The 13,383-nt window shown below is 42.4% G+C and overlaps 1 protein-coding gene across 9 annotated transcripts in view; it reads left to right on the top strand.

Annotated features, from left to right (window-relative positions):
- sick (sickie) overlaps window positions 1-13,383 on the top strand; it is a 277,051-nt gene that overhangs the window by 182,752 nt on the left and 80,916 nt on the right. For all 9 annotated transcript variants that reach the window (XM_033477744.2, XM_076524457.1, XM_033477739.2 and 6 more), the window contains one exon: window positions 4,375-4,648. In XM_033477744.2, the coding sequence (XP_033333635.2) occupies window positions 4,375-4,648 (274 nt within the window). The remainder of the gene's footprint in view (window positions 1-4,374; window positions 4,649-13,383) is intronic.

Below are 13,383 nucleotides of genomic sequence, written 5' to 3'. Positions count from 1 at the left end.
ATAATCGTATCTCCTCTTCCTAAATTGTTTATTTTAGTGGACAATCTAAGCGTCAATTAGGGAGACATTACTGTACATCGTAGTACAGAGCTTCTGAATACATTTCTCCCTAATTCGCGCGTAGATTGCGCACAAAGAGAGACGATTTCGGAAGAGGAGAATATAATTATTGGTCGTGGTCGTGGTACAGGTCGTGGAATAATAGTAATTGAAGGATACACAAAATTAAAATTTACAGAAGCATTCGAGAAATAAATGGAACGAATTAAGCTCCACTGCGCTGAGAAAATTAATTAGCCCATTGCACTCGAAGCTATTTTAACTCTAAATATAAAATCATTTTTCGAACTTATAGTATTTCTATCTATCTATAATAATCGTATCTCGTTTTTACAATTGTGGACAATTTATAACTATAAAAATAAACCGCAAGGCTCGAATAATCGTATCTCCTCTTCCCAAATTGTCTAGTTTGATGCACAATCTGAGCGTCAGTTAGGGAGACATTACAGTACAGTAATGTCTCCCCAATTGACGCCGATATTGTGCACGAAAATGAACAATTTGGGAAGAGGAGATACGATTATTCGAGCCTTGCGGCTCGTTTTTACAATTGTGGACAATTTATAACTGTAATCAATCGTATCTTCTCTTTCCAAATCGTCCATTTTAGTGGACAATCTGAGCGTCAGTAAGGGAGACATTACTGTAATTCGGACGAAAAGAGAAAAGAGAACGCAATTGGCCCGAGAAAATGTCGGAGCGCGGTGCGTTAATCGCGTTAGCGATTAGAGAGAGTCTCGCAGCCGGCCGATGCGCTCGCGTAATCGTAGTAACTCTAAGCGCGCTCGCGTAAGCGTAGTAATCCTAAGCGTGCGCGCGTGTTTCGTGAATTATTAATCGCGCGATAGTCCACGAGACCTCCTGCGATTTCGCGTCAGCGAATTTGCTGGCGGCGCAACGTGTCCGAATGGAAAACGGAGGCTGTCCTCCGGCGATCGCCCGTTCAAGTTCGGACTTCGACTACTTTCGAGTTAATTGGCCGACGGGTCTGGCCGTGCAAAACCGTCGACTCAAAATTTTCCCTGTCAGCTTAATGATCGCGACCCGACCATTGCAGGACCTATTTTGAATCGGAATACACTAACGTCCAAAAGTATCCGGTCGCGAGTATGTTCGCGAATATCGGCTATTACCGTATCGACTTCCGCTCGATTTATTTGAAAATTGTTTATAGTACGTCGTCGGTGGAATATTGGGTTGTTTATAGAACAACCGGAGCAATATTTACAGATCGCGTTCTATAACCGTACTGGTCTCTCTTATCCGAACATTTATTTTCGTAATATCCTGATCAGAGAACATTTTGTTGTCGAAATATTTTGTTCGAGTTACTAGGTGATGATGTATCTAAATGATGAAATGATTGGTTAAGGTTATGCCAACCTTGATATTACGTTGAAACTTGATCTGCAATTATTAATTATCGTATGTATATATGTGTCCCAAAATTATGGTACTTCCGGGAAACTAGAGATTCCTGAGGCGATTCGAAGCAACTTTTTCCTTCACAAAAATGTTCTCCGAGGCTTCGTTCACGAGTTATTAACGAAAAACACTGACCAATGAGGGGCGAGCTCGGTTGGCGCGAAGCAGTCCAGCCAACGAGCGCACGAAGCCCAGTTCCGCTCATTGGCTCGGCCGCCTAGCGCCAGCTGCGAGCTCGCCCCTCATTGGTCGCTGTTTTTCGTTGATAACTCGTGAACGAAGCCTCGGAGAACATTTTTGTAAAGGAAAAAGTTGCTTCGAATAAATATTGGCGTCTTTTATTCAGTTGTAAAATTTAATATTAATTTATATAGTAATATAATAATACATTTTTAATTATTATAATAATTATTATTTTATTAAATATATTATTAATATAATAATACTAATATATTATTATAATAATATATTTTTAATTTAATAAATTTTTATACAGTAATATAATAATATAATAATATTCGATATTATTTATAAAGCGTAATTCAGTCTTTAAATTTAGCAGCAAATCGGTGTATAATTAAATTAACGTAAAAGGATGAATCTGATCCGGAAAATGGCGTATTGTACCGTCGAAACGGTTAATTCGGTGAATCGATAAACGGTGAATCATTTCTGTGAAAGAATTCATTCGAAGCGGAAAACCTACGTTTCCACGAACGAAATTCGCATTAGTTCGGCATTATCGGTATAAAGAAGATGACCTACAAAGAGCATTACAATTCCCCGGCCCCCGTTAGCGTATTTATAGAAGCATCAATCGGAACAAAGTTATCTCTTCGAACCTTTTATTTCGAACTTTGCAAACGGCTTTTGTTCGCGAGAAAAGAATCCGCAGCGTTCGTGCTCGCGGGGTTAAAAATACAAGTGCCGTCGCCATTTTTCTTCGCCCTATAAATAGCTAGTAAAAATGGGCAAACCTGTGTCAATATAAATAGCATTTTGCGATGATTTCGTGTGTTCGAGAAATTCATAAGAAGTCGACCGCTGAATAACTTTTAAATTAATTCTTTGTGTAATAAATTTTAAATTAATTCTAAATGTAAATTTGTCGCGGTTATTTTATTATTATTCTATTATAATATTTTATTACATTATATTATATTATTTTATTTTATTATATTATTATTATTATATTATTATTATTTATTTTATTACCTACGATGTATATATATTATTATACATTTATTATATATATTATATATATATTAAAAGTGTTACCAAAATTATTCGAGGAAGCTAGAATTTTCCAAAATTTCTGTTCTGTAATAATTATCTGCCGCAAAATTCGACTCGCGACTCGCGAAAAACGCGAAGCTCCAACGCATTTGCTCCGGAAACCCTTGCTACGCGAAGCTAGCGAATGAGCGACGTTCCGATAACTTTTGTCCGCTTTTTTAATTGACAAGCAGCACACGAAGACTCGCAAAAAGAGAGGACGGACAGGTGAACGAGAGCGATTCATCGATTTGGAACAGGCTCGCTGGACGGACACCGTCGGTCGAGTGGATTGGTTCTCGCGGATCTAATCCCGCTAATAGAGCAATTTCTGTAGGACTCAAAAATCCAGCCTCATTTGGCACGATCCGTAGGCACGGGACAGGTGGTGGTCTCCGAAGTCTTTTAAAACGTTCGCGACGCGAAAGAAACTCTGCCGAGGCTTCCCATTGTCTAGCGTATCCAACTTGATATTCCTAGCGTTATCTTATCCGGCCGTCTCTGTAAACGGAAAAGTTCTACCATTATAATAGTTCGTGGAACGCCTTCGGCCGTTTCGGATGGTACAGGCTGTACAACATTTACGTCCCGGCATTTAAACAATAGAAACCATTGTGCCCCGGGGGTATTCTCGGAAATTTAAAGGGGAGGGCCTCGAGTATATCGTTGAAACAAGGATATCTTTCGGCTATTTTTTCTTATCTCGTAAAACAAAACTGTTCGTCGCTCTTCGTGCTCTAATTCGATCTAGAGCAATAAATAAAACGAAGTTTCTTCTCGTGATAGAACTACAGTAATGTCGCCCTTACTGACGCTCAGGTTGTGTACAAACATGGACAATTTGGGAAGACGAGATACGATTATTATAGATAGATAGAAATACTGTAAGTTAGAAAAATGATTTTATATTTAGAGTTAAAATAGCTTCGAGTGCAAAGGGCTAATTAATTTTCTCAGCGCAGTGGAGCTTAATTCGTTCCATTTATTTCTCGAATGCTTCTATAAATTTTTATTTTGCGTATCCTTCAATTACTGTTATTTCACGACCTAATTGCTCCCATAAATGCTCGATCGGGTTCAAAATAATTCAATAATTATATTCTCTTCGGAAATTGTCCATCTTCGTGCGCGATCTAAGCGCGAATTAGGGAGAAATGTATTCAGATGCTCTGTACAGTAATGTCTCCCTTACTGACGCTCAGGTTGTCCACTAAATTGGACAATTTGGAAAGAGGAGATACGATTATTCGAGCCTCGCGGCTCGTTTTTATAATTGTGGACAATTTATAACTATAAAAATAAACCGCAAGGCTCGAACAATCGTATCTCCTCTTCCCCAATTGTCTACTTTAGTGCACAAACTGAGCGTCAGTTAGGGAGACAATGCAGTACAGTAATGTCTCCCCGATTGACGCCGAAATTGTGCACGAAAATGAACAATTTTGGAAGAGGAGATACGATTATTCGAGCCTTGCGATTTATTTTTCTTATATATATATATATATATATATATATAACCTTGACAGCTGTCGACTGCAACTATTGTTTCAGTTGCATCGCTGTTGTTGAAACGCGAGCACCGATAACGAGAGACGCGCGTGCTGTTTTCAGGTACGTGGGTGGTTCGAGGCGAGAGTTGTCAGGGGTGAAGGAACTGGTGACCTCGAGGAGGGTGCAGAAGAGACCCTCCGCGAACGTTGTAAGGTCGGATGGAGGTTGCATCGGGGGCAGTCCAGGAAGCGGCGGCGTCATTGCAGGCGGCTTGCTAGGCGGTTGCAGCGGCGGCAACGACGCCTTAGCAGAATTAACCATCGAGGACCTGGCATCTCTTCCCGCCGGAAATCACACCTCCGCCAATCACACGGGCCATTCCTCTCATCACAAGGTCAGCGAACTTGGCTAAATCGATATTTCGCCGCGCGGAAACCGACTTTAATTCTGTCGCTCGTTCGTCATAATTTAACCAATAATAATAATATAATAATAATAATAATAATAATAATAATAATAATAATAATATCTGTGGCTGCGAAGAGAAACGTCCCCGTTTTCACTTTCGAGATTATCAGGGGGCTGCTCCAACCCCTTAACCAACCCCTTACCGTACCATTTTCTTCGGTCGCGACGATCCGAAACTGTTGCAACTATTTCTTCGAAAAAAAGAAAGCAAAATTGATCGCATCTGTTGCGAGATAATTCGTAACAATTTCATTTGTTAACGCGTTATTATTTGAAATTAAATTTGAAATCGCGGACTGGCTTTATTTGCTATAAAAAATGTTTAACATGTATTTCCTGTTTGCCAAATTTTAGAAAATATTTTAGGTCGACCGACGTTCTATCGAAATCGTTCGCGCACTTGAATCGCTTCGCTGCAACGATTATTCGTCGAGCGCGGCGCCGATGCTCGCAGCATATCCATAATTGAAAGTTAATTCTGAACTTGAGAATGAAAGCATCCATAATTTCAACAGTTCGCGAACAAACGCGAGGGCGGGACACTTGTATCGTCACGCGCTCCATCGTGCCGAATCAAAGCGGATAATCCGTCGCATCGAGAGCACGATCGTTGCCGTCGTCGTCGACGAGAACACGGCCGAGGAACCAATTAAGTTTTATTAAACGTCGGCCGACATCGCTCGATAAACACCGGCGAAAATTAATTAAGCTCAAATCGTAGCCGCGGCGAATCGATCCGGTCGGAATAAACGTTAACGAGGTGAAACAATGCGAATTACACGGCGCGCGCCGCGCACACCAGAGTGCCAACCCCGCTCTTCGCCGCAGTGTCTTGATTCCCTCTGCCGATAATTGCGGAACAGTCGGACGCATCCGACTGCGCGGCGATGATGCGATCGCCGCTGATGAGAGTGACGCCGAATCGATGCCAACGTTTCCAGGCCAATACGTTCCGATCTTCTAAACGGAACTCGACGATACTCGCGCGTGTATCGGACGCGATCGGTACGCGATTTAACCGTCGAAATTCTTATCGAGATCTGACATGATTCGACGCAGGCGGTACAGTAATGTCTCTCTAATTGACGCTCGGATTGCGCACAAAAATGCACAATTTTGGGAGAGGCGATACGATTGTTCGAGCTCCGTGGCTCGTTTTTTATGATCGTCGATTGTCAGTAATTATAAAAACGAGCTGTAAAGCTCGAATAATCGTATCTTCTCTTCCAAAATTGTCCATTTTAGTGGACAATCTGAGCGTCAGTACGGGAGACATTACTGTACAGAGCTTCTGAATACATTTCTCCCTAATTCGCGCTTAGATCGCGCATGAAGATGGATAATAATTGTTCAATAACCGCTCTCTTTCTCTCTCTCGCGCTCTCTTTCTAGCGCCCTCTTTCTAGCGCTCTCTCTCTCTCTCGCTCTCTTTCTCTCTCTCTCTCGCGCGCTCTCTCTTTCTTGCGCTCTCTCTCTCGCTCTCTCTCTCACGCGCTCTCTCTCTCTCTCTCTCCTCGCTCTCGCTCTCGCTCTCTCACACATCGAAACGCGTTAACAAAGCAGAACCGTAAACGAGAGCGCGCAAAACAATGAATTTACAAAGCACCTCTTTTCCGTACGCGAACGTCAGCTGTTCGGTGGCGCAGCTGCCGTATACCGGGTGGCTCGTTTTAAATGTTTCATGTATCGTGGACGACGGGAATCGAGTTACCGAGGAAATTGAATTAAAGGCCCGGCGTCGCTCCGTGATCATTCGAATCGAGTCCGACCAAAACGACCGCGTGCGCGCCGAAATTTTAATGCGACCGGGATCGACGCGCGATAAAAGTTTACAATTTCAATTCGTAATAATATTTTTCAAAATCCCATTACGTCGATGCTAGACAGTTTCATACCGCACGTCGGTTTTCCAATTTCGCTTCGCACGCCGTGTCGTCCCGAATAAATTATAATTGCTGAAATATGAGCAGAATTTTTTATTTAAAAAACCACTAAATTGAACGCGGCGAGAGAACTTTATGCAGGGTTGCCACTGAACGACCGAACGAAATAAAACGACAACAAAAGTAACTTTCGCAAGCACGTATTTTTCTTTTCAAATTTTTACTATTTTATTTTGGGAACATAATCGAGGAATATTTTACAAATAATTTTATAAATAAGGAAATATAATTAAAGGATAAAACTATTTTTCATGTATAATACTGAAATGATATAATCCTTAATTATAGCTCCAAATAAAATGACAAAAATTTTAAAAACTGTTTACTTCAAATTTATAACTGTATAAAAATATAATAAAATGTAAATATATAAATAAATATATAATATATATATAGTATAATAAAATATAAATAATCAAATATATAACTGTTTACTTCAAATATTATTTTAATCTCTTGCAAAAATTAAATTATTTTTGTTCCGTACAATATTTTCGTTCGGTGGTCAATCGTCCTCGCCCGCATCCCCGCGCCCCCGGCGCACTCGCCAGTCGTATCTCGGTTGTATCTCGTTCATTTTCTCCCCTTTTATTCCCCTTTAATAAATGCCGTACGCTGCGCCGCTGCATGTTGCATCGCACGCATCCGACGACCCCCTTTGCCCTAATAGCCCCCATTCACCGCATTCACCCTTTTCCTCCGTTGCTTCGGCACATCGTGGAGCCGCCGTATGTCACAGTAGCTGCGGATCTCTCGTACGACCATGTTCCTCGCCACTCGGCCCCGCTAATCAGGCCTTTTAGAAGACGTCTCTGAGACCGATCGGCCCCAAACTTCCCAAGACGCTTTTACGGCGCCGTGCCGGCGAGCGAACAAAAACCGACTGTACTCTCGAATCCCCGCGAAAATCGATTTCGGGAACCCGAAGCCGTCGGGGGAGGCTGTTCCACCCCCACTAAGATTCCTTGATTGATCGCTTGGATGTTCGGATCTGGACAGTGCTCGGACGAAATAAATACTTGCCAGGTGGAACACGTGCACCATGTACCAGTACCATGTCTCCCTTACTGACGCTCGGATTGTCCACTAAAATGGATAATTTGGGAAGAGGAGATACGATTATTCGAGCCTTACGGTTTAATTTTATAGTTATAAATTGTCGACAACTATAAAAACGAGCTGCAAGGCTCGAATAATCGTATCGCCTCTTCCGAAATTGTCCAATTTAGTGGACAATCTGAGCGTCAGTAAGGGAGACATTACTGTACAGAGCTTCTGAATACATTTCTCCCTAATTCGCGCTTAGATCGCGCACGAAGATGGACAATTTCGGAAGAGAATATAATTATTGAATTATTTTGAACCCGATCGAGCATTTATGGGAGCAATTAGGTCGTGAAATAACAGTAATTGAAGGATACGCAAAATTAAAATTTATAGAAGCATTCGAGAAATAAATGGGACGAATTAAGCTCCACTGCGTTGAGAAAATTAATTAGCCCTTTGCACTCGAAGCTATTTTAACTCTAAATATAAAATCATTTTTCTAACTTATAGTATTTCTATCTATCTACAATAATCGTATCTCGTCTTCCCAAACTGTCCATTTCTAGTCGAAGCCGCGTGTCCTCCGAAATTGTTATTCGAAAAGGTTTAGACACCGTTTGATCAGCGCTCTACGCTCTATACGCTGAATCTGCCTTTTTCAGAAGAACTTCAATTGTGTCGTTAATGAGGGTGGTTAAATTGGCAAAGTCAGCTCTGGTCTAGCTATCAAGGTCACGCGATAGGTCCTGGATATCGTGGAGGCTTACATTTTGTTCTATTTTCTACAGTCATGAATAGACTGCGGATTTTTATGCGAAATAAAAATTGCCTCGACTAATGAATTTAGTGAAAAATGCGTGAAATCTAATAAAATGCAAAAATGCGTAGAAAACGTTTGATATAAGGACCAGAATGTTAAACGATCTTCTTTCACCAGCCAGAAAATTTCTTATAGTCAAAATAATAGATATATAATATAATAGAATATAATAGAATATAATATAATAATATAATAAAATATAATATAATAATATAATATAATATAATATAATAATAGATAATAATAAATTTGTTAATATTCGTTGCTTTTAGCAGTTCAGAAACGCGTAAGTGCCACGAATGCATAAAGATCCGCGATCGAGTTATGAAGCTTAGGATAAATGATGTATAATGAAGATAAGATGAACGTAACTATTCATTAAACTGTACAGTATTAAATTAAGTTTTAGCGTCGGAACTCCAATATTAAGTTTACGATGGCGGAGTACCACTTGCTCGTAATCTCCCTAAATTAACGAGCTACGGTTGTCCGCGCCATAAACTCGGCCATATTAAAACCCCTAAAAATGTACCCACACGCCATAATTTCTTACACTGGTGGACAGAAATGATCTCAAGATTTTTGGGTACGAACATCTATTTGCACGTGGTATCCATCTGAACCATCCAAATTCAGTCTTTTTTTTTTCATCCGTGAACACAGCTTTTTCCATTGAATATGCTCTATCGCAAAAGATTCCTGAGTTCATTTGAAGCAACTTTTTCCTTAGCGACAATGTTCTACGAGGCTTCGTTTACGAGTTATCAACGAAAAACAGTGACCAATGAGAGATCGCGTACAGCCGACGCCCCGCCCTCGCGACCACAGCCGCAGCGTCATACGGCCGACGCGACCGAACTCGCTCTCCGATTGGTCCATGTTTTTCGTTGATAACTCGTAAACGAAGTCTCGTAGAACATTTTCGCCAAGGAAAATGTTGCTCCGAATGACTTCAGGAATCCCTGGTTTCCCGCTTGTGCAATAATTTTGGGACACCCTGTACACGTCGATATTGACATCAATGTCAGTGTCGATGACACTGTCGAACATCGATCGTTCTTAATAGCATAGGCTTCTCAACCTATATTGCCGAGTCAGAAGCAGCTTTATTTTTCACTTGGCTCGCTATTCTTCATTACGTACACGTAATCCGCACTCCGAGCGTTTTTTAAGCTTGAATAGACTACCGATATTGTGTCCAGAAATACGGAATGGGAGAACGTAATTATCCTGGATTGCCAACCTCTTCGTCGGTCATTAGAAATTATTACGTTTCTAAGAAGAACTATTCTTTTTTGATAAACAATATGGTGGACGAAATTTGTATAGGGACATACGCCGAAATTCGTGTAAATTTGTACAAGGACAGTATTCATTTCTTTCAATAGATTTCGATTCTCTGTTATCAGAATCTAGAAATAGAAGTAAATACAGACATACAGGTTGTGTGTGTGTGTGTGTGTGTGTCCCAAAAATGTCTCTGAATTCGGAAATGAGGGGTTCCTGAGGTCATTTGAAGCAACGTTTTCCTTAGCGAAAATGCGATCCGTGGTTTCGTTCACGAGTTATTAGCGAAAAACAGTGACCAATGAGTGGTCACGTACGGCTGACGCCCCGCCTTCGCGACGCGGAATTGGCCGCAAGGGCGGAGCACCGGCTTATTCTTTAATAACTCTTAAACGAAGCCTCGTAGAACATTTTCGCTGAGGAAAAAGTTACTTCAAATGACCTCGGCAACCGGATTCCCGGATTCGGAGACATTTTTTAGACACTCTATATGTCTTGAAGACGTCTACGAGACTAAATAACTCGAATTGTCTTCTTATAGTTGCCAACCCAATAGTTTACAATAGAAAACATATTTCCCAAATTTCTGCAGTCTCAGATTCAATGCTGGAAAGAAAATGAATTTTCTCTCGTTCCAAGTGAAAGCAAAATTAGAAAAAATACTCTTTCTATCGTCTCCGAAAAATTCGCCGTTCAGTCCGTTCGCATCTCTTCCGTAATTTATTCAAAAAATGCTTATTTTGCACGAAGATCCGGCGCGTCTGGCCATCGAGATCGTCTTCGTCGACATATCGATACCGCTCGAGAATACTCGGAAACTTTTTCTCGCGTGTCGCCCGTCATTTCCTTTAAAAACGCGGTCCGCCCCCCGGAAGCATATTTCCCGAGCATTTACCTTGGAATCGCGACGGCAGCATCGGAAAAAGGTCTCAAGGATCGGAATCGATTCCCGATCTCCCCTCGGACCGATTGTCCATATTTTATCCTTTTCCTTCCGCGTCGTCGACTTCTCCCCACCCCCTCCCCCGCCACTCCTCTCTTCTCCGCTGTTCTCCCGACGTTCCTTCCCATCGTATTCCCGTCGGATCCCCGGGGGGACGGAGGATTTGTCAAATCTCGGGGAAGAACGTAAACAACGTTGCCGGGCGTTCCGGGGGCAGCCGGATATCTCTCGCCGCGGCGGCGAGACGCGCGCCGCGAAGAGCCGAGTCCCCGGTGCATCGTCGCCGTGGAACGAAGACGGATGCACGCGTTTTGCTCGGATCGGCAAGAAAGAGGAGAAAGATTAGCGTACACGTCGCCGTGAGTTATGCAGGCGGGTCACGGCAGGTCGTCGAATGAAATCGATATCTGCCGGGTGAAATAATAACCGTTCTCTTTCCCCCCGCGGCCCCGCGCCCCTGCTCTTTGACCGTCTCCGTTCAGCGACGACGGGCGGAGGGCGAACGGTTACCGCGAATATGCAGTCTAGCTGTACAGGGTGTACCAGAACTCCCGTTACAATCGGCGCCGGCTGATTCAATGTTGTTTTTCGACCAGTCGCAGAGCGACCGATCTCGCGGCCGCTGCTGGCTTTATTGTGATAAAAAATATAGTTCCCAGATAGCGCCCAATAAGCACTGAACGTCCTAAAGACGTCCATTCTGCGTCCGTTTTGGGTCTGAACGTCTTACGCCCTAAAATGGACGTCTTTAAGACGTCTTATTTCAGACGACAGAAGAACGTCCAATTTGGGACGTGTTGAAGACGTCTTTAAGACGTCTGCAGGACATTCGCGACGTCTCAAAGACGTCTTTAACACGTCCCAAACTGGACGTCCATTTATCGTCTGAAATAAGACGTCTTGAAGACGTCCATTTTAGGCCGTAAGACGTTCAGACCTAAAACGGACGTAGAATGGACGTATTTAAGTCGTTCAGTGCTTATTGGATTATGTCAAGGCATACTGATACTTTTATAGAAAATAAGAATTATCTGCATTATTTGCAAATAAGCATTGATAATCTTGATTAAATTATAACTAATCGTTTGACGAAACAACAATCAGCAATTCCACTCAAAAAAAAAAAGAAAGAAAGTAACTTTAAATCATCACTTTCCAAATGTAACAGAAATTCGGAGAGCCACCCTATAGACGAGGAGGAACGGAGCCCTCGCGCTCCGGGGCAGTTTTTCGCTGATAATATACACGTGTGCTGGCTGATTGTGAACCGGCATTCTCGCTCCTCCCGTCCGTTGTCTTCGTAATTAGAAGAATTATTTCTCGCTCGTTCCGTGCCCGCCGGTGAACAGGAAGCCCCGTGGACTTTTGAATTACGTTGTGCGCCGGAATGAAATGCACGGATCGCGCGGCATGCGCGTTTCCAAAGAGTCGTCGTTGTTCGATTCAACCCCCTCGAACTGGAAGTTTGTTCAACCACCGTTGCGCTGCGCGAAAATAGTTTTGCACCGGCGATGCTCCCGTTTTACGCATCGATATTGGATACGTGCGCCGACAATGAGCACCGACAGTCGCTGATTACGCGCGTCGCTTTGCGAGTACGATGCCGTGGAATTTATTCGAGCCTCTCGCCAACTTTTATTATTTAGTCGTTCGCTAGGAAAGAATCTTCGCGATTTTATTGGCTTAGTTGCCAACCCAAAATATATTTCGTAATTTTCTTCAATGTATATTCGGAGGCCTCTTTCGAATGAAACAACTTCTAAAAAAATTGGATCGAATTACTTGAATTTTCTTGAAATATTACGGGAAGCGATCCAGAAATGGGAGGCTCCCGAGGCGATTTGAAGCAACTTTTTCCTTAGCGAAAATGCGATCCGCGGCTTCGTTTACGAGTTATTAACGATAAACGGTGACCAATGAGAGGCGAGCTCGACCGACGCTCCGCCCTTGCGGCCAATGCCGCGTCGCGCTGGCCGTCTGACGCGGCGGCAGTGGTCGAGAGGGCGTGGCGTCAGTCGTACGCGCCTCCCCCAATTCCGGATTCTGAGACATTTTTGAGGGGAGATGATATCATCTCGATTTTATAGTTGTTAACAATGGGTGACTATAATAAACGTGCAGCAAGGCTCGAATAATCGTGTCTCCTGTTCCCAAATTGTCTATTTGTGAGTGCAATTTAACCACGAATTAGGGAGAAATGATTAAATTACTGTATTCTGCAGAAATGAAATTTTCAATTCACTTCATTCGACTTACGTTTCTTAGGTATGTATACATCATTGGCAGCAATGAACGCACTTATTATCACCGGAGTTTTATCAGTCTCCCTCAACCAGTTCTTTGAAAGCATTATTATCAATACTGTTTAATGCTAATAGCTTCCTGTCGAGCGTCCGCTCATTTCCAACATGAAATACTTTGAAATCTGACCAGTCGTGAATTCGACGTCAGTTGTTGCATTACTTTTGGAACTGTCCATAACGATTAGACTTTTATCCGCCCATTTCTCCCTCCGGTGACTTCTTAAAATTTTGAAAAAAAATATGGCCCACTTTGGACAGCAGGCCACACGCTGGAGAATTTTCTCAGATTTTTTGGTTGCATACTGTGCTTGCAAAAAA

The sequence above is a fragment of the Megalopta genalis genome, chromosome 9 (genome assembly GCF_051020955.1).
Source record: "Megalopta genalis isolate 19385.01 chromosome 9, iyMegGena1_principal, whole genome shotgun sequence".
Lineage (NCBI taxonomy): Eukaryota > Metazoa > Arthropoda > Insecta > Hymenoptera > Halictidae > Megalopta > Megalopta genalis.
Note: the sequence above shows the minus strand (reverse complement) of the source record. Positions and strands in the feature narration are given on the sequence as shown.